General features: G+C 45.9%; 1 protein-coding gene across 2 annotated transcripts in view; it reads left to right on the top strand.

The window, feature by feature from the left end:
- Window positions 1-181: 181 nt before the first annotated feature.
- Window positions 182-21,678, top strand: part of COLGALT2 (collagen beta(1-O)galactosyltransferase 2) — a 43,471-nt gene continuing 21,974 nt past the window's right edge. Inside the window, exon 1 of one of the 2 annotated variants that reach the window (XM_056497707.1) lies at window positions 182-517. In XM_056497707.1, the coding sequence (XP_056353682.1) occupies window positions 276-517 (242 nt within the window). In that variant the 5' untranslated portion in view covers window positions 182-275. Of the gene's footprint in view, window positions 518-2,990; window positions 3,071-21,678 lie in introns of those variants that run through there. The other variant, XM_056497708.1, reaches the window with a different exon arrangement.

Genomic DNA, 21,678 nt, shown 5'->3' with positions numbered 1-21,678 from the left:
ACGTGGGGCTCGCAGCCTTCCCCGCGGGCGCTGATCAGCAGCGCTGACCGCAGCCTCAGGAGCTCGGGGGTCGCGCCGGGGCCGGGGCGGTGCCCGGGGGGCGGCGAGCGCGGCTCGCAGGGCGCTGAGCGGGGCTCGCAGGGCGGGCGGCGGCGCTGCTCAGCCCGTCCTTCCCCTCCCCCTGCTCGTCCCTCCCCTCGCCGCCCCTCCTCCTCCCGCGTTCCCCGGGCTGCAGCCCGCTCCGCCGGCGGCTCCGCGGCTGCCCCTCGCCCGTCATGGCTGCGAGCGCGCCGCTGCTGCTGCTGCTGCTGCCGCCGCTGCTGCGCGGCTGCGGGGCCGCGCCCGAGCCGCCCGAGCCGCCCGAGCCCGAGCCCGAGCCGCCCGCGCTGCCCGAGTCGGCGCTGCTGCAGCCCACCGTGCTGCTCGCCATCCTCGCCCGCAACGCCGCGCACACGCTGCCGCACGTCCTGGGCTGCATCGAGAGGCTCAGCTACCCCAAGAGCCGCATCGCGCTCTGGTAAGGGCCGGGGCGGCGCCGAGAGGGGCTCTGCGGGCAGCGCCGAGGGGCAGCGGCTGTGCCCGCCCGGGGAGCCGCGCCTGGGCTGGGCCGGGCCGGGCTGGGTTGGGCTGGGCCGGGCCGGGCTGAGAGCTCGCCCCCCGTTCCGCGGTCCCCCCGCGTGTCGGGAGCCGCAGGGAGATGAGTTATCCCAGCAAAGCTGGCCTGGAGCCTGGGAACATTCACCGCCGGAGCATGTGTCCAAATCCACAGGCACGGAGAACTCCGGCGGGGAGCGTGGGGCCGGCTCCCGGCCGGTAAATCCCGGCTTTTGTGGGAGCCGCTCGGGATGTTCCCGGGCTGCAGAGCGGCAGGGCCGGGTAGGTGCTGGTGGGCATTGAAAGGAGCATTGTTGCCAGGCTGGAGGCTGGAAGATGGATTAAAAGATGTATTCAGAAATCGCAGCATGGGGGCAGCTGCGGCGGTCAAACAGGGGTCGGGATGGAGGAATTAGAGCAGTTTGGGAACTGGTCAATCTGCCTTTGCCAAGGGGACAAAGGAAAAAAAAAGATCTTTCAACCTGACATAAGTGTTGGGAGGAATAGGATTGCTTGGAAGAACCCCAAACAGATATTCTTTGCTGAAGTCCGCGGTGAGACTCCTGTTAACTTAAAAAGTCAATAAAATTTCCTTTTACTCCGAAGGGGCGTGGGGAGGACCTTTCCCCCAGTCATACCACTGAAGTGTCATTAAACAGATGTTTCTGTGTGTGTTTCAGTAACATGGCTGTAATTTGTCTCCAAGTGTGGGGCTCTGCAGAACATCAGTGCAGGGATTTTTTTTTTTTTTTCCTTCTTTTAGTGTTGCAGGTGTATAAAGCAAGTCGTGCTATCGGGCCAAATTTGGGGTGTCACACAAGTGTGGTGTGGAATCACGAGCTGGTGTGTGGCAGTGGGTAAATTCACATTCCTCTCTGTGTAGATCTGTGACTCCTCATTCATTTGTATCAGTGGGAATTTTGCCATTTGAGATTTCCTTATAGCAGATGTGTATAGAAACAGATATTATCAGACCCCACATGGCCTGTGATTCAGCTCAGCTTGGTGTTTATAAAAAACTCGTGGGAGTTGTAAGTGCAGTCCTGATCACCAAAGCAGAGCACATCCCGAAATGCCTCTCGCTGTACAAACGCAAAGTGAGTTTTTTTAGGAGGTTTTAAGAAGTCCTGCGGATAATTAGTTTGCTCTACAACTTTTTCAGTACATTTCACTAGACTTAAGGTCTCTGCAATATTGTGTGAAAGTATTTGTAGGGACTTATCTTAATATAACTTAAGATATACTAAGGTTCTTACAAGAAATCACTCCCTTTTTAAGAGGATTGCACACAGACACAAGGCATGGCTAAGCTGGAAAATCTGCTGATGAAAATGTCAAGATTTATAAAATGAGAATGACTACAATTGTCAGTTCTGAGGATTCTCTGAGTTGCTGCAGAGAGTGAGAGATATTGGTGGGGTGGCAGTGGTTCCTTGGAGAGGTTTAGTCTGCTCCTCAGTCAGAATTGAGTTTTTCCAGAGCTGGGAACGTTCAGGACACGAAGTTCCCACTCAGAGCAAGCTCACATACAGTATCTATAAAGTCTTTTGAGAACAAGTGAAACCATTCAGTCAGTTTCTGGAAGCACCTTGTGTTTCAGACAGAGTCCTTTCAAGAGAAGAATTCCAAGATTTACCTGTGTCCCTGTGTTACTGGGATGGGGAGGAGGGCAGGGGAGTGGTGTTTCACAGGCTTGCATTCTTCCATTGCCACTTATATTCTACTTCAGCATTTTCCTGAGTAAGCCAGCATTTTAAAATGCCCAACTGTAGATCATGAGAATGAAAACTAAAAGCATATTTCAAAGTCCCATATGCTCTGTCTGCATAGCTGGAGGGCCGAAATTGAGCAGTGGATTCCTCTGATGGATTTCTGAGGTGAAAGCTTTGAGTGACAGTAAAGATGGATTAAGAGATAATGAGTTTGAAGCAGGCACTGAATTTCCTTTGTGTAGTCTGTATCAATCTCAAGCTTCGTTATCCCGATACTGAGCAAAAGGTGTGCGCTGGGCAGCCTCGCGCTCCCTTCTTACCTTGGCTGTTAATTACGCCTTGATTGCGAGCGGCTTTGGAGGGACTTGCTGGCTGTAATGAGGCGGGCAGGCCATTTGGTGTGGGGCCAGCTGGCTCGGAGGAGGCACAGCTAAACCCTTCCTTCCCTCGCTGCCCTCGCCGGCAGTCAGGAAGTTCCACCCGGGCTGGCCCGTGTTAACCCCGGCTGTGTCGCCCGGGGCTGTGCTCATGGCTGCACGGCGGCAGTCCTGAGGGACGGCTCAGCTTTCGGTGCCGGCCCCGCGCAGCTTCCCGCACGGACTTGGCCGTAGGCGCTCTGGGAGCCTTTGGAGCCGGCTATCCCAGTGGGAATGGCGGTGTCCCTGCTTTGGCCACAGAGCCAGGCTGGCTCTGCTGTCTCCATGGAGGAGCAGCTGTCCCTTTGCGGAGGAGGAAGGGCTGCAGCCATCGCTCCGAGCGCCCAGGTACCCAGTGCTGTGGGGAGCGGGCTGGGGCCCACAGCAGGAGAGAGCCTGAAGGAAAAACCTGGCTCTGGGACCCAATTCCAGCTTTTTTATACCACAGAGGGTTCTTCTGATGTGCTGCTCGTGTGACTTTGCTTCTCCAGGGCTCCCTGTGCTCCCACCCCACCTGGGAACCTTCCAGGGAAAGTGTGCAGCATTGTTTGTGCTGGGCTTGGAGAGCTGCAAAGGGAGGGAAAGGGATCTTTATCTCGGACAAAAATGACCCAGAAGTTACACAGTCAGCGTGCCCCAACCCTCTTTTTTTAGCAGGCCGAGGTTGTGGGGTTTTATTTTCAGCTGTATCAGTGCTGACTGTTTGTTTCAGATTGGTCATTTACAGGTACGGTGTTTGCTTGTTGGGCAGGTTCATCTTGGCTGCAGTAGACAGCCTGAAAGTGTGTGTATTCAGCAGTTTATCACACTGCCTTACACTTTCTTTAGTCTCAGATTAAGTGATGGCATAGCGAAGAAAGTTGCCTGTAATTTCATCTTAGTGGGTCATCTGCTCTCTCTTCTCTTAGTAACCTGGGGATGGAATGCCTGCATAAATGGGTTGGTGCTTGGGAGCAGTAATTAGGTCCTTTTGTGCTTGAAAATCCCTGCCTGCTTTGGGGATCAGTGTATGCTTATGTTTCAGAAATGATAATGTGAACAATAGTGAGACAGGTGGAAAGCTGGAATAAATCCCAGCTGAGAGATGAGTGGATGTAACACAGCTCCAGTGAAGGAATGGTTTCAACTTAAAAGCACGGGTTGAAGCTGATGAGATCAGTGTAATAATTATATTTCATAATTATATACTAGTAGACTGGAACTAGCTGATGATATCTGAGCATTTTCTTATTCTTTAATGGTTTATTTTTCAAATATGAAAAGATTCCACATAGAGGGCAAACTCCAGTGAGATGCAGGGATCATTTAAAACTTAATTAGCTGTTATTACTCACAGGGAAGTGTTGGCTTTCAAACTCCATTTTCTGTCACCATTTGAGCAAGGAGGTCACTTTAATTTTCATGGTCACTCTTAATCACTTAGGAATGCTGACATTCCAGTCTGCTGGCTCTGCCTCTCCTGCTTCTGTCCACTGGTGTTTTGCATCCGTTTCAGATGTGCTCACCTGTGCTGTGACTTCCACGTGGCAGTATTAAAACACAGGTTTAGAAATTAACTGACTTTGCACTTGGCTCGTCATTTAAATTTCAGTGGGATTTAGTTTTCTGTTTGTAAGTGTAGATACTTAAAATTTATTTATTATGTAGTTTTAATAACAGCTTTAGACTGAGGGGTCAGGAGTGAGATGGGATTTACACAGCTTTGGAATTGCAATTCAGGTGACTTCCTGCTGTGCAAGATGTTGTAGAGAGTCTTTCTGCCAGAGAACTTGCATTTAGATGACTGCATCAAAAGAAGGAATAGGAGTAAATACTTCCAGTTTCTAGCTGGGGAAATTGGGGTAGAAGGGTAAAGTAACCTACACGAGATTCTTGAATTATCAAGACTGGAAATAGAATCAAGAAATGTCAGTTATGAATACTTTCTTGCTAAGGTCATTTTTACACCAAGGTGCAGTAAAATTACATAAAAATGGAAAACCAGGTAAGTTCCCATCCCAATATCCATAATCACTTTTTCTTTTGGCTTTTGAATTTCTCTTCCTCATCTCAGTCTTGGCAAACTGAAGCAAATGGCACCATGAAATTATTCAGTAGAAACATTTGCAGGGAAGTCAGAAATTACTGCTGTGCCTTGCTGAGGTCTGCATGGCAAGACTCAAACCACTCATCAGCTAAAAACTGTGCAGTTCTGCAGAGAAGCCATAAAAGAGGCGTGAGCTGTGTGATGGCAATGTGCAGGGTAGCAGGAGTTTCTTTATTTTTCCCTGCTCTGGTCACAGATTGACAGATTCTGATGCTTTTTTGATGACATTAAAGACCATGTCGTCCCACAATTTATATTAGGGTCTACTAGACAGCAGTGAGAATATTGGGATAACAGAAAAAAGGGAAAAATAATTTGGCATCACCATAAAATGGATAAATAGCCCTCCAGAGGAACAGAGATAATACCATAAAACTGGTTTATTGAAATGTGTAGGAGTTCTGTGACACTAGTAAGCACAGCACATTGTGTTTGTTTAATTATTTTTTATATCTGATTTCTGCATGATCTGTATCTCTTAAAATGGAACCATTTATTTTGTCTGCTGTCTTTTGGCACTCAGCTTTTGAGACAGGGGTCTACCCTGTTATCTGTGTGTCTGTCCCTTGTGTCATGACCTGCCTGGTGCCTTGTAGTGCAGGTTGTGGGTTTAGAGACTGGAATCCAGTAACCTAATCTGTTGCCCAAAAGAATCAGTGGGACAGAGTTCAGTAGCAGAGGCTGTTGTTTATGATAAGCCTTTGGATATTGTCAAGGGTCAGGAAGATCTAGTTTTCAAGATTATTTTGTCTTTTTTCATAAGTACAAAGTAGGGATGAAAAGACCTCAAGGAGTCATCTGCCTCATTCCTGCCCAGGACAGGCTCCCACTTCATCCCTTACTTGTCTTTCCTGCAGAGTTGGGATTCTTCATGCAGTCCAGGCTGCCCAGGCTGTGCACTAGCCTGTCTTTTGAACCACCTTCAGCTGTGGGTCCAAGGACCAGCTGCAACCACTAGTGGCTGTTAAGTGCTCCTGTTAATTGCCCCTAAAAAACAAATTGTCTATTTCACCTGTGCTTGGCACACCAGCTGTTTCAGCTCCTTATTTCTGACAAATCTAGGAGTAGGGATCAGTTAGGTCTGATCCATGGGGAAGCCTGCCCCATTCCCACTGTCATCTTCCCCAGCTGAACTAATGGTTAGTGCTGGAATGCAGCTCCAAAGGCTGGCTGGTCCCTGCTCACAGGCAGCTCTGGTTTCAGTTCAGGTGTTTAACCTGACTCTACAATCCCTGGGCAGCCCTGTCACTGTCAAGGACTTGGAAATTCATATGGGCTGAGGGTGGCAGACCTTTGGGATAAATGCTGTTGTTCCAACCTCTTTTTCTCCTTTTTCTTTCACATTTTCTGTTAAATGGAACATGCCTGGTCACTGCCCATCAGATTCCTGAAGAAGAGACCCCAGGTGTCTGAGTGCAGCTGAAGAGGAGTCAGTCTCTGTGTTTGGCAGGGCCCTTCCTGAGGATACCAAAACAGGGATTTGTACTGAGCCAGAGATTAAAGGGCTTTTTTGATCTCTTATGTAAATTATCACATACCTGCAGTTATTTATCTGAGTGTCTTGGGAGTAAAAGTCTTCATGCATTGGGTCAGGATTCTCTAAAAGCAGATCTGTGGTGCACGTGGTGTGCAGAGCATCTCCCAGCACTGCTGCTGTCTCTTGTCCCAGAAGGCTCATCTGGGTTACAGGGCTGAGAGAGGACCGAGGTGATGTGGGGTGCTGTCTGTCAGAACCTGGAATTTCCTTCCTGTGAGATGATGTCTCAGACTTGGTATTATTGCAGTCTATTTCTGTGCATCTCATTTCCTTTATTCTGGTCAAGCATTGTGCACGTTGATGGTGCTCATGGCCAAGGGTGGATTACAGCTAAATGGGACCCACATGCACCAAAATTTTAGGGTAAAGAAAGATAGGAAAAAAAAAGAAAAAATTTGTGTTCACTATGAAGTTGATTTTTTTTGCCCTGTTCTGTAAAATTCCAGGCTCCTTCATAGAGATGTGTGGCACTATTAAAACACTCATCAGTTAAGAAAAACACAATTCTTTTTTCCTTTTTTTGTGTACAATGTGCCTCATACAATGCCTGAATCCAGTTTTTAAGCATGAAATTATTAGTTTTGGTTGTATGTGCAGGCACATGCATTTGTCTATATATCTATATCTGGTGTCCTTGGGCCAGAGCACTTTTGTTACTGTAAAATGACACCAGTTTTCTTTCTGAAAAAGTTGACAGGAGACTAATAGCAACATGTTGATTTTAAACTGTGAATCTGGTATATACTTTTAGTCATTAAAGTTTTATGTGAACCATTTAGGTTGTGATAAAGTTTTGCAACATAACACATTATTCCTCGTCTTGACATGATGTGGCACTGCTAAAAAAAGGCTAAATTTTGTACTATAGACTGAATTCACTGCAGAGGACTGAAGTTATGTTAATGGCCTATAAAGCAGAATTTCTTGCATTTCTTTGGGAGAAGTGGTTGCTTATTTGAGGTAGCTGTTAGAGGTTTTGGGAAGTGAAATCTTACTCATGAGTGAAGGCTGCTTTCGTTCTGACCAACTATTCAAGTAGTCAGTGTGTTTTTTTCCCTTACTAACATGTAACTAACTGTAGAATCAGATAAAACAGCATGAAAGCTGATAGTGTTGTTTTGGGGTGGGAATATGCCTTCACCAAAGTCTGTCCTTACCCTTTTTCCAGGGATTGATTAAAACATAGATGTTGATGGGATCTTTGTATTATCCATGGTGCCTGAGTTGTTGTAATACATGGAATAAATAGATTTCCAGCTATTTACCTTTCATTCTGTCTGGAGCTTTGTTGATTTTATGTTGGTTGGTTGGTCGATTTTTTTCTTCTTTTTTTAGCTCACAGTATGTGAATACCAGACTTCAGCTGAGTGAACTTAAGCAAGTTCCTGTAGCTGGACTGCTGTATCATAAGGTAACCAAAAGCTTGCTTCAGACAAGTTATAAAAAGATGTTAGGAAGTGCGATTTTGGACAGGAAAAGCTGTGGGAGATCTCTTCTGTTCCACAGTTTTTGTCTAGAAGGCAAAGAACATGACCTGTGAAGCTTTGCAGCAACACTCTCCTCTCTCCATCAATCATCAGCACTTCTCAGTGAGGAAGCAGAAATGTTACATCCTCTTTGCATCGAAAAGAGAACCAGAAAAACCAAGTGTGTGAGTGAGATTGAAATGTGGTTTGGTGTGTGCTGGAGGAGCAGAGCAGGTGCTGAGCTCTGTCCTTGGCTGCACTGCTCCAGGAAGCTGCTTTGCCTTTTCCTTGGGGTGTTCCAGGGTGTGTCCTTGGCCACTGCACCTTGGTGCTGGGAGCCCCCCTTCTGGTTCATTGAGGGTGTGTTTTTACTCTTGCAAATTCTTCTTTTTAAATGAAGACAACAAATACATTCCTGTAGTTTAATCAGAACTTGTAATTAACACCATAACTCACAAAGACAATGACAAAAATATTTAAAATTAATTGAAAAGAACATGCAAAAGTCACTACACTAGACTTAGCAAAAATCCTAATTTAAAAAAAAGACATTGAAAAATATGTCAGCCTAGGAACTGCATGATTAGGATAAAGATTTATGTTTTCATTTTGGAAAAACAGTAAAAGGCAAGATATTTCTCTTTTCTGTAAACTGAAGGATTGAAAGGAGTTCTAATGTCTTCAGGAACTGCTGGCCTGCATTTATTTCTCCTTAATTCTTGGCTACAATTGGCAAGAATTACCAGTGGGAGAAGTAGCTGGAATAGCTTTCAGATTTGGAAATCTAAATCTTCAAGGATCTGTTTTAGTGATGGGTTATACAGGCTTAAAAGTCAGGAGGAGGAGTGGTGTCAGCAGGGAGCAAGGTCAGATAATCTCCTGTGTCATGGACAGGATCTCTTGGTGCCCAAGGGATTAAAGTGAAGTTAGGTCTTGGGAGTGGGAAGGTTTTGAGAACTCTATTTACTTCTGCAGATGCTGCAGATGGAGAAAAGGGCTGATGATAGTGGAGTGTCTGATATAACCTTGTGAATGCGCCTGGACTGAACTGGGATTCCTTGGACGGTTGTGGTGAGGAGTAGGAGTTGGAGATGTGAATTTTCTGGTGGATTCTGTGTGCTGGCAGAGGGAAGCAGATTGGTGTTGACTTGGCTGCATGGCATTTCTTCTCTCTTAGCATGTGCAGAGGGTCTCTGGAAGCACTTAGCTAGAGTTTGTACTTTTAGTGCCTGGAACTCGATAGCTTCTCTAGTTTGGCTTGGCTCCAGCTCCTTTCAGACTGGGGTGGGGTGTTGGTAGAGGTGAATCCTTTCTGTTCCCTTTTACAGGACAGCTTAGGTGAGGGTTGGGAGTTCCAAGCTGCTGTAAACTGAGATATGAGCAGGTTATTGAGGCCCTGGAGGTTTAGAAAAGCCAGCTGCTGGTAGGGACCAAGCATTGCATGTATTTTTGTGCTTTGTATCTGGTTTAGGACAACCAGTTACTGGAACAACAGAGCAGTAGCCCAGCACCATGCTCATTTTTCCCAGTCCTACTCCCTCAGCATTCCTTGACTCATTCACATAAATCAGTTTCTGGATGCTGCTGGTGTTTGCTCCAGACAATATGTGCTCCTTCAGTACCAAGCTCAAGATGGGGTTTCCATTTATTTGTCTCTGAGATGAGCTCCAGGGTTTTGGAGGAGCCTACCCAGACTGTTCTAAATTGGTTGGTAGAGAATAATAATTGCTTTTGGGTCTTTTGCCTCCTCAAATATTTTCTTCCTCTGGCTCTGGCTGTCAGAGACTATGGTTGCACTCATTTTTCAAAACACCAGTCTGAAATAAATTCAGTGTGTGTGACTGGAATATGAAAATGTCACTGATGCTAAATACTGTCTATTAATTTATGACTTCTTTTTAATTCCATTTTTTTACTTGAAGCAGGATTTAAATGGAAATTATCCTATATCATTTTAAATGGAAATCAAATTACTGTGTGTTTGCAGTACAGGTTTTATCACTCCTGACATACAGTCGCTCCCCCTTCTCCCCTTATTTCTCACACAAACAAGTTACTGCTTCCACAAAAACTCTTGTCAATGAGATGTTTTTTCAGACTAGTGAGCTCATGGCCGTCTGCTGGCAGAACTCTGCTCTGACTTAATACAAACGAAGGCTGCTGCCAGGATTTTTTGCCTAATACCTGAGCCTTGAAGGAAGCTCTGTTTCACAGAGCAAGAATTGAGCTGCTGTCAGTGGTGCTTCCAGCAGCCTTGCCTACAAACTTCCCATCTGGTTTTTTGGATGAGCCTGTCTTTGTGTATGTGGTGCAGATTTAAGGGGGGAGAGATGTGTGTTCAGGGCTAGGCTGGGCCTAAGCAGGAATTTCTTTTCTGCACTCACTAGTTCATTGTGCAGTGGTGTTGGTTGATTCTGCCTGTGGAGAGCTTCAGTCACCTTCAGGTTTGCCCTGTTGTGCTATTGCAAGGTAGAGAACTTATTGTTGCTGTGGATCAGAATCACAGGTGACAGCCAGAATAAAGTCAGTGTCCCACAGAGATCTGCTGAGGGGAAATGAGCTTCAGGTCTTTGACCTCTCCAACAGTGATATCTCCAAGGAGAAATGATGGTTTGTTACATCTCCAGCAGAACTCACCCACCTGACAAAGCTGACCAGGCTCCTGTAGCTCCTGCAGATGTGTGGCTTGTTGGGTACTACAGAGACACCTTTGGGATAATCCGGAGGTTAAGGAAAACATCTGGTTCTAATAGTTTGGACACACAGCTGGATCAAACCTCCAGCCTTTCCTCCTCAGGAGGATGTATTTCTTCCAGTTCTGGGCTGGTATAGAAGTTAAGAATATACTTGGAAGAAACCAAAGTAAAGAGCCCAAAACCCCTAGATTTCAGCTCATTAGATCTTGTATTGGGTTACATGATGTGAAGAGGTTAATGAAGCTCTTCAAAAACAAGAGTTCTGCCCAGTTGCAGCCACTAAACAGGCAGAAGTTCAAGAGCAGAATGATTTCTCAAAGGAGACAGAACCAGCCTCAGTTTTTCCATGAACTATCTTTATTTCCTGTATTTAAGATATCCCTCTAGTGGCCTGGTACTTTTGTGATATATCAGCTGTTCCCTTGCAAGCTGGTGCAGCACATCAGTTGCTGTTGTGTGGATTTGAGATGGAGCTGTTGAGGGTTTATTTGAAAGGCTTCAGAATAAGAATCTGAGACAGTTTCAGATGAAAATAAATTTTTTAAAATGGTGCTGGGGTTTTGGTTTTTTGGGGTATTATTTTTGTTTTGGGTTGGGGTTTGGTGGGGATTTTTCAGTGGATTTTTGGTTTGGGTTGTTTCTTGGTTGTTTTTTTTGGTCAGTTTTTTTGTTTTGTTGGGGATTTTTTGATTCAAGCAAGCAGTGGTAAATCTTTGAATTCCATATGGGGCCATTAGCTGATGCTTTGCACTGTGCAGTAGGTCATATTAAATGATCTGTTGAACACCTTTGAACATAACTCCCAAGAAACGTAATAGCTTGAGCAAATAAAGTAAGCCATTAGGTTTCAATTTATCTGCTGATGCATCACACCTCTGTGCAAACCCCAAACTCTTCAGAGACCGTCTGTTATTTTGTATGTGGGTGCATGTTTTGTAGTATATAAGAAGTTGTGACATATTATCTGCTGTTCCCTGTAAGGTGCTGGGATTGGGGTTAGGATGGTGTTTACCCCTGGGAAACTGGACTGGATTCCTGCATGCTCAGTAGAGGGACTGTGGGTTCCTTAAAGCTGGACATATTCTGCTCTTTCATTCCTAGCACAGCAATGCCTTGTGCTGAGGTATTCCAAAAATTCCACTTTCCAGCCTCTGAAATTGCCTCAGAGCCCCAGGGAGCTGCAATGTCCAGGCCTGGGAATGCTGCTGGACAAGTGCTGTGATGCGTGCAGGGCTCCTGGGCCAGAGCCTGTCCCTGACATGTCCTGTCCCCTGAGGGAGCAGCCAAGTCCAACACCTGCAGGTGTGCTGGGGCAGGAACACACTTTGTCTCCTGTGTTTCATCCCCTGGAATGGAGATACACAAAGAGAGCAGACCAGCAGAAGGGAGAATTGATGTTGTGTACTGCAGAGGAAGCAATCCCATCTGCCAGGTGTCCCTCTGTTTTCATGGTCCCATTGCCTTAGCTGGGGATGGGAAATGTACAGCATTGCTTACAGAGAGCTGCAGAGCCTTTAGCTTACAAGATTAGAGTTAAGACCTTGCTGTTTCTCTTTGTCTTCTCTTTAGCATTAAGTCAGCCATCAGCACAGCACCAGTTTTCCATCACTTTGAGTCCAGTCTTTTCCAAGGGGGAATGTGTTCTGACCCTGGCATCTGTAGCATGTCCTGTGTGTTGACCCCACAGCAGCCACGTGTCCAGCACATGTGTGTCCATAGGAGAGGCTGTGTGGATTTCTGTATCCCTGAGTGAAACATGAGATCACAAATCAAAGAGACTCAGATCCAGAAATTCTGGCTGGCCCAAGGTATTTGGAATTTAAAGTAGAAATACTTTGCTTTTCTTTTTTTTTTTCCTTCTTTCCAGTACTAGTACTTCACTGCTTTAAAACTCTAAACCCTAAAAATCAGGAACCCCATATCCAAAAACCCAGAGTGTTTTTTTTTCAGTGCTGGAGGCAGAATACTTGGATGGGAAGAGAGATTTTGTCTGTGAATTTCCAAGAGTTTCTTAAAAGCAACACAAAGGAAAAGTTGTTCTTGATATTACCATGGCCACAAATTTACCACTAGTCTGACAAGTACTCTGTGAATGCACTAAGTAAACTGCTCTATAAAAACTGAATATCTGTAGTTTATTTCAGTGTGTATTTTGGAAGGAGGGTTAGCTTATTTTATCATTCCCAGCTCTGACACCCACTCCTTTTTTTCGTGAAAATCCATTAATCTTTTTGGCTTTGTTTCTCTCTCTGTATAATGAAGCTAGAGTGCTGCCTTAGTGCAAGGTTGAGACCCTTGCTGTGGGTTTTAAGGGCTTCTGACCTCTGTGATTCACATCACCTCATTCCCAGGGGTACATTGCAGATAAGTACACTTAGCCATTTAAAGCAAGAACTGTAAAATCTATCTGGAAAAACTTCAGAAGATTTTAATTCATAAATTCACTATTTCATCCTAGCAGGGTGGTGTTTGTTGTGTTTTCCTTCCCCCCTTATTCAGAATTCTGTCAGCATATGAGGTTGTTACCTTTTCAGCTATTTCTTCATCTGAAATGGGATGGACAAAATCACATCCTGGAAAACTCTACTTTGTCTGTAAAGGTTAAATATATTTTTCTGTGCTTGGCTGCAGTGCTGATCTTTCTATTCTCTTAACTGTGTATAAAACATTTTCAGCCATTTGCCAGCAAATATGATGTAATCCATTTATTTTCAAGCAGTGTACCATTCCATGCAATTCAGAGAACCACTGTTTTCCAGGGTAACTGACTACTTGAGGAAAATTAGGCCAAAATTATGAAGTCTCAAGTTCCATGCTGGCTTCAGCAAAGTCAAACTCTAAAATAACTCACTGATGACTGTAAGTGTTAGTTTTGTGTTGGTGAAAGCAGAGTTTGCCATAAATTCCTTTATGCCAAGAGAAACCTGTGCCAGGGGGAGAGTAATGAAACCTGCTGTGTTTGTGTGCTGTGAGTTTGCAGTGGAGCAGGGGAAATGTCTGGCCTGATGTTGGTAAATACTCTGTTCTAGGTGTGTCTTGTAGGTTCACAGGGATTATGCTTTGGTTGGGTTATTAAGCTGCTGATTCTGAGAGCTGGCTGGATCTCCAGTGTTCACACTTTAATTCTGGTTTTTTCTGGTTGATTCCTTGATCCCAGAATATGGGAGGTTAAATGAGTTTTGTATTTCTGTCTGGGTTAGTTTTCATGGGTATTCTCTGAAGCTCTGGTGATCCTTGAAAAGGCAAAAATCTGATATCCCTGAGCAGATATCCCTGAAAAAAATGGCTCTGCAGCCATTTGCCATTTTATCATTCAGAGACAGTGGCAAACCATTTGGAACCATGCTGAGCATTTGATTTATTTATTTTTAGTTTTCTTGCATTACCTTTTCTGTATGGTTCTTTTTTTTATGTTAATGCAGACCATAAAGCTGCTGCATGTGGCTTGACTTAAAGACAGATTGTCCTGACCTGCACTCATCATCTCCTTCCGTATCCTGACCATATGGCAGGCAGCAGCATCATGGGATATGTGTTTTTTGGACAATATTAGCTTCCTTCAGGTGGCTCCCACCATCAGCAGCACCTTGGATATCTTTGGATGAATTTGGGGAGAATTTCATGGGTGGATTTCATGCCTCTGTATCCAGGAGCATCTGGTACATGGCTAACTTCTGCTACTGTGTTTTGAAGCTTCTTTACTTGTTTTTGATACTGTGGGTCAGATTGAAAAGTGTTTTTAAAGCAGAAATTCTTTTCCTTTGCTGGAGAGAGGTGTTAGCCCTGTGAGTTCTTGGAAGGCTGGGTTGGATGGGGCTTGGAGCAGCCTGGTCTAGTGGAAGGTGTCCCTGCCCATGGCAGGAGAGAGACTGGATGGGCTGCTGGGCTTCATGGTGAGGGGTCAGGCTGGCCATGGACAGATAGTCCCACTCCTTGCCTCACCTCATGCTGTGCTCTAGGCAAAGCCTTGAATCATAGATCATTAAAATTGGAAAAGACTTAACGGACACTGTGGTCTGGCTGTAAAAGTGAGGATAACCGACTGATCCCTGCAGAAACACAATTACAAAGTAGAATTACAGAATACCTTGGGTTAAAAGAGACCCATAAGGGTCACAGAGTCCCACTCCCTCCCTTAGTGTTCCCTAAAACTAAACTTCCCTGAGAACCTCCTTGAACTCAGACAGGGTTGGTGACATGCCATGTGCAGGAAAGCCCCTGCACAGCAGTGGAGTTTGCTGCCCCTTGGGACAGCCTAGGAGGAAGAGGAGGTGCTCCAGCCCAGGAGGAAGGGCAGCCTTGCCTGCAGGCTTGCTGTGTTCTGGGACAGTGCCTGGGTCCCTTAAGAGATACAAGATGTAAAACATGGCAGCTCTTTTCCTTATGAAGAGTTTGTTACAGATTCATGGTTGGTTTTTCTTGCTTTACTTCCTGACTGTATTTTGAAAGCTAATGTTTTTCATCCCAAAGGTAACTGACTTGCTTGTACAGAAGCTATAGAAGAAGCAGTCAAGAAATTTACTTCTGTTTCTATTCCTCTGTGTCTGTACTACATGTTATAAACACCTGGGATTTTATCATCCTTGAAGTTGCCCAGTTTTCCTGCAAGCAGCCAGTAATTCACAGCCTGCTGAGGAGAGCAGGAGTGTTTATGATGTGCCTGTGCCAGCCTTGGCCCTGTTATCTTGCTCTGTAAGAATAAACTGAGGTTATTCTTAGTGTCTAAAGCTCTGTGAGTTTCTGGGTGCACAGACAGCTCATTGTGCTGCCTTCTGAGACAGTGCTGGGGATCACACAGTGAGGTTTTAGTGGGCAGTCTTGATAAGGGAGGATTTTGGCTCTGACCCTTCCAGCAGCAGTGAAAGGGGAATGGTATTCCGTCAGCTGAGCGTAAACCAAACATGTTTTTCCTGTGCAGCATAGCAAACTTTGACTTGGGTATGGTAGATTTTTTTTTTACCTTTCACAAGCAAACTAGACATAGTTCACACACATCTGCTGATCACAGTTTGAAAACTACTGTTCTCAAGCTACCCTGAGGTTGAATTCCTTTGGAAAAAGTCTCGCTGACTTCGTCTGCTTCTGCAATCACAGAATCACAGAAGGGTTTGTGTTGAAACAGACCTTTAAGCCCATCCAGTCCCACCCCCTGCCATGAGCAGGGGCACTTTCCACTAGCCCAGGTTGCTCCAAGCCTTGTCCAACCTGGCCTTGAACACTTCCAGGGATGGGGCAGCCACAGCTCTGGGCAACATTGGTAATAAGATACCTGGAACCATCTCTAGGGGCAGGGATGGAATTACCCTTCCTTACTGGGCTTAGGTTGGTCTGTGTTCTGTATTATCCATTCCTGGTGGGAGCATTGCAGATACTTAGGGTGGAAAGAGTTTCCCTGCATACACAGTGAAAAAAAAAACTTAAATTGTTGTAACTGCTTTTGCCTGAGCAAGGCAGGTCTGGAGCTCTCGCTCAGGGTCCAAACCTTTAAACTTGGCATGGCTCCCTGTGTGAGAGCACGGCAGAAAGAGCTGTTGGATTGACAGCAGCCCTGTGCGTGTTGATGGCGGCACTGGGGTTTCTCCATGTGCCTGTAACAATCCATTCATCTGGCACATGCTGCTGCTGCAGCCCTCTCAGTGCCCAGACAGTGAGCCCTTTCATGGGGAAATGCAGAGTCATATTTCTGAGTGCAAATTAGCCAGGGGGTTGTGAGTAGTGTGGGCTTGGCTGAGCTGGTTTCTGTGAGCAGCTCTGGCGCTGGAGCAGGGGAGGTGTGGGCAGCACCCCCTGTGTGCTGCCAGCAGATGGGGGAGCCCAGGGCTGGCCCCCCAATCTCTTGGGGGACAGCTTACACACAGGGCCACGTGTCCTGCAGCCAAATGTCGTCCAGTTTGACTTGCTGTCTCTCACAACTGGACTTTTCCATAGGGTGGTGCATCAGGAATGCTTTGCACTGGGCTCATTGTCCTGTGTGCCCCAGGAGTGCCAAGGAGCTGTCCCAGCCTGCTGGGAGTTGCTGGGATGCTCCTGGGATGCACTGCTGGTATTGCACTGGGTCACTCTGTCGTGAGGTTGCTGCACCAGCACAGTCCCAAGCTTGGGACCCTGCCTGAGTCCAGACTTTCTTCCTGCCTCTAACTCTACTTTCGAAGCCTTTGTGAGCAAGAGCAGATTGTTATTCTGGTGGATTGGATGTGTTCTGTGTGGACCTCAGCTTTCTCTGACTGTACAGCTCACAAGGGGCAGGGAAGGAGTGAGTACTGATCTCTTAATTCTCTGTGACCAGTGACAGAGTTGAGGAAATGGCTGGAGCTGAGCCAGGGCAGGGTCAGGCTGGAGATCAGGGAAAGATTCTTCCCCAGAGGGTGTTTGGAACTGCCCAGCCTCCCCAGGGAATGGGCAGAGACCCGAGGCTGCCAGAGCTCCAGGAGAGTTTGGACAGCACTCCCAGGGTTGCACAGGGTGGGATTGTTGGGGTGTCTGTGCAGGGCCAGGGTTGGACTCCATGATCCCGAGGATCCCTTCAAACTGGACATATTCTGTGTTGATCAGAGGAGCCTTCTTGGAGGTGGGCACAGAAAAGCACGAGGTGCCACAGTCAGCTCTGCAGGTCTGGTGTGGACCCCTGCAAGGTGACTGCAAAGCCTGCAAAGGTGGCATTTTTCAAGCAGTCACTTAGTGAGTATATCCCTGGATGCACACATCCAGCCCTGCTGAGCTGGAAGGTGTCTCCCAGCGTTTGTGCCACATTTTTTCAGGAATCATCACACATACACCGAATGCATTACTGTCGAGGTTTCCTTCATGACTCTCTGTGCACCTGGGTATGTAGGCAGGTAGCAGCCTGCTGGAGACAGCTCTGGAGGGTTCACTGCTCTTGTCCTGTTGACAGTCCTATTCAGCCTGCAGCAGCAACAGAGGAATTCCTGGTCCACTGGAGAAGCACAGATGGAGATCAGCCCTGAGTTCAGAGCTGACCTCAAACAGACCTGCTGGTGTGGCAGTCCTGTTGCAGAGTCTGCACAGGGGGGTTGTTGAAAGCCTTCTAACAAAAATTGTAAATTATTGAGTGAAGGGCTTCCCTCAGCTTTTCCTAGTGAGCTGGAGAGTGCTGCAGGGAAAAAAAAAGAATCTGTGTTTCAGTGACCTTTGCATCAAGCTGTGGATAAAGTTTGAAAGTTCCAGGGAGTCTGATGTGAAAATACAGAGTAGTGTTGGTCTCCATTAGCTGTTTAACTCTGAGCATCTCCTGCCCTTCTAAACATAGCCATTTTTCTCTCTCTAGAGGCAAAATCCTTTCGGATAGTCGAGCATCCTTTGCCACTTTTTATGTAGGAAGAGCAGTTTATGGCCTATTCTTACATTTCTCTGCTCCAAATTCTTTTGGAACTCTTCTCCAAATTCTAAATTTGGGGTTCATCTCAGAGAACACTGTTGCTGGCACTCATTGAGCTCTTCTTGTTCTCTTATTCTGTTATTTTAGATTTGTGATGGCCTCAAAGAAAAGCTGTCTGACAACTTTTGTGAAGAATGGCTTTATTGTTGCCTATCAGCAGAATTTTCACATGAAAGGGTCAGTTACTGTGTAAAGCTCTCCAGTGTCACACAAAACATCCTGCCAGTTTCCAGATCACAGAGCAGATTCTCAATTGGTAAAAGAAGTTTTCCTTTGCTCCAGAATTAGCTTGGTGTGTTTTTTATTGCTGCTTGAACTCCTTATTAATGACATGAATTAAAATATTCCGTTTTCATTCCCTAATTTCTTAAATTGTTTATTTCAGCCAACACTGGACAAGAGATGAAAAATCACTTGTTTGTGGTCATTTAATTATACAGTATTCCAGCAAGAACGTGTTTCTGTGTGTTGAAATTACTTTTAGTCTTGTAGGATGTTTAGCATTAAAATTGATTTGTAATGAAGTCATATTTCATATTTTAAGTCAAGAGTTCTTAAAAATGTCTTGCCTGGAGGGGTACATTCTTATACAGTTGGGAAGAATGGAACATACCAGCCTACCCACATAACTTGGTTGTGTTCAGCTAATCCTGTTTGTCTCTGGACAGGGCTTGGAGCAACCTGGGCTGGTGGAAGGTGTCCCTGCCCATGGCAGGGGTGGGGTGGCATGAGGTCAAGGTCCCTTCCAACCCAAACAGTTCAACAATTCTGTGATTCTGTGTAGAATTGGTGAAAGCTCTTGTTGGCTGGTGTGGGACAGGCAGGCTCTAGGTGCTTACTGGTACCTGTAGGGCAAGCTTCTGCCTTTTTCCAGGGAAAAAAAAAAAAAAAGCCCATACATTAAAAAGTAAGCTACTAAAGGATTTAGATCTATTTCCCTCTCTGCTGGGTGTCTGGTGCTCCATGGTGTGGGTGTTCTCACCAGAGTGAGGCAGGCACCTTTGCACTGCTCTGTCTGCAGGCTTGGTGCAGAGACCAGAGCATTTCAGGTGTTTCTGTTTTGGGGGACCCTTGGCAATGTGATACAAGCCCATATTCAGTGTGACCATGGAATAATCAGTGGTGCTGAGCACCTAAATATGAAACCCATCATTTTTTTTGTTAGCAGAGACAAGAATATTTCTAAATCCCAGTGTTCCTTCCCAGTGGCTTACACACTTGCATTAATCTCAAACAGCTGCATCAGCTGCTGTCTGAGTTAGTTGCTGGGATTAAGCTATCCTTTCAGAAACTACACAGCTGTTGCAATTAATTCCTGCTTTGAACAATTGATTTCAGAGGCCAGTCACCACCCTTATCCTGCATGTATGGGATTTCCTGGGCTTCCCTTAGGGGACGTGTTCCCTTGAAGCCAAGTCTGTTTGGAAATAATCACAAGATGCAGCTGGTTTTTTTTTTGTTTCTTTAAAGCTTAGCAGCAGGGTGAGCATGGGGGAACTAAAGCAAGACAGGGCACTTGGGATTGAAGCAGCTGGAACCTCCTTTTCATTGCAAGAGAATTCCCATTGCATGGATGCCAGGGAAGCTGTTGCACTGGGATGTTTTGAATTTTGGAATGAGGGAGGCATAAGAGTTGATTTAGATTAGTTATAAGGAAGGTTTTTACAGTGAGGGTGGGCAGGCCCTGGCATAGGGTGCTCAAAGAAGCTTTGGCTGCTCCTTGGATCCCTGGCAGTGTCCAAGGCTGGGTTGGAAGGGCTTGGAGAAACCTGGGATCATGAAAGTTGTCCCTGCTCATGGCAGAAGGTGGAGTGGGATGGGCTTTAGGGTCCCTTCCAACCCAAATCATTCTGGGATTCCATGATTCTGTCCTGGGGAGTAAGGGACAAGAAAGTGAGTGATTCCTTGAGGTAGCATGGAAAGAGCACAGATCCTGGTGTGTGCAGGAGTATGGACACACATACATCTGTGAGTCATTCACTTGCACTTGGAAGACCACTGAAGGTTTTGAAACCGATGCTGCTGCCAGCAAAATCCATTATCCACAGCTGCTGAAGGGCACTGGGAAAGAGTTAGAGGGGAGCCTTGTGTGCTGCATTCCTGTGCTCTGAGGTCCTGTTCTTGCACAGCTGCCCAGCCTGGGGAGCAGCACTGCTCCTGTTGCTGCTTCACGCTCCCACGCAGCTCCCTGCCACCCATCTGGGCCCAGGTGGCTTGGGGACCAAGTTAAAATAAAAAAGTTAAAAAAAAAAAAAAAAAAAGGGACTTCCAAAAGTCTGTCCTTAATTAAGGAAACCCTAGAACAAACACCAAGTCTCTACGAAGCCAAAAAGTCTTATACATACATTAGAATTTTGGCAACTTATTTAAATGCTTAAACAGTTCTTTGAACTTGGGCTGAATGTTCAGGCTCTGTTAATGAAGTGTGTGAGCACAATTGTGCTAAAATCAGTAATTTAGATGGTTTGGATCTATCCAGAGTCTCTGGACTGCATTGTTGGGAGCTGTCATGCTGTGTTATCCCTGATGCCATTGGTAACACAGCATGAGAGATGTGAGATACCAAGTCTCACATTCACAGATGTGAGGTAGGTCTGGCAGACCTGGGAAAGAAAATCATCTATTACCTGAGTCTTGTCTCTGCTGGATGAGCAAGAGCCATAATTACCTGTTAGTGGGGGAGTGTTTGGAAGGATGCAGGGAGCCCTGCTTGGCTTGTTGCTTTTTGAGAATATCCTGAGCAGAATACAGAGTAGTTGACAGTAACTCCATTTAAGATCATACAATAGATTAATCAAATAGTTTGAGTTGGAAGGGACCTTAAAGCTCATTTTATTCCATGCTCTGCCATGGCCAAGGACACCTTCCACTAGACCAGGTTGTTCCAATCCCTGTCCAACCTGGCCTTGGACACTTCCAGGGATTTGATCTGTGGTAAAAACAGACATTTTCACAGCTGAAATTAAATCCCTCTTACTGTGCTTCAGAAATGTTTTGCTTCTGTCTTGAGTTTTTTTCCCTCCTCTTTAGGATCCATCCCTTCTCTTCCAGTCTCTTCTAGCTGCACTGTTTTCTAGTCCAGGTAATTCATCCCTGGCTCACAGTGGAAACTGCCACTTCAGGGGTGTTTATATTTTGACTTGGTTTTCTAAGCCTGGCAGCTTTCAGACAAAAAGAGCAGGGAAAAATGACTTGTCTGTTGCTTTATTTACCACTTGTTTTGGGAAATCGAAATCCAAATTTATGTTTGACTCATATTAGGGCTCTGTGGCTGGACTCTGCTCTTTCAGTTATTTTTGGCTGGGCTGATCTCACACCCAGCATGAGCAGGGCAGCTTTGGTGACAGCAGCTCAGCTCCACTCAGTCCAGGCTGCCTTAAAGCACTGGAAGCCAAAGGTTTTTATGCAGGATCTAAACAATTAAGAGATTAAAACTCCCATCCTGTGCTCTTTTCATTGTGTGTCATTAGTGTTTGGGTAAAAACCAGGGGACTGCTGGAGTAAATTATGAATAGTGGCTGGGGCTGGATGAAGTGGTGTGGATTTTTCCAGTGCTCTGGGGTCTGAAATCCCTGAGCCCTGGGGGAACCCCCTGTGCAGTGCCTGTTGCTGCTGGCTCAGCCCAGAATGTGCTGAGGAAGATGCTGAGTCCTGCTCTGGGGGCTGAGCTTTGTCCTACAATATCTGAACACCTCTGTTAGCACGAGTTCTGGAACAGAGCACACAGCAATGTGCTTCTTCATCACTTTGGTGTGAGCTGGAACCTCTCTGAATG

This window comes from Oenanthe melanoleuca, chromosome 8, assembly GCF_029582105.1.
Source record: "Oenanthe melanoleuca isolate GR-GAL-2019-014 chromosome 8, OMel1.0, whole genome shotgun sequence".
NCBI lineage: Eukaryota > Metazoa > Chordata > Aves > Passeriformes > Muscicapidae > Oenanthe > Oenanthe melanoleuca.
The sequence above is the reverse complement of the archived record's forward strand: the minus strand, read 5'-3'. Positions and strand labels throughout refer to the sequence as shown.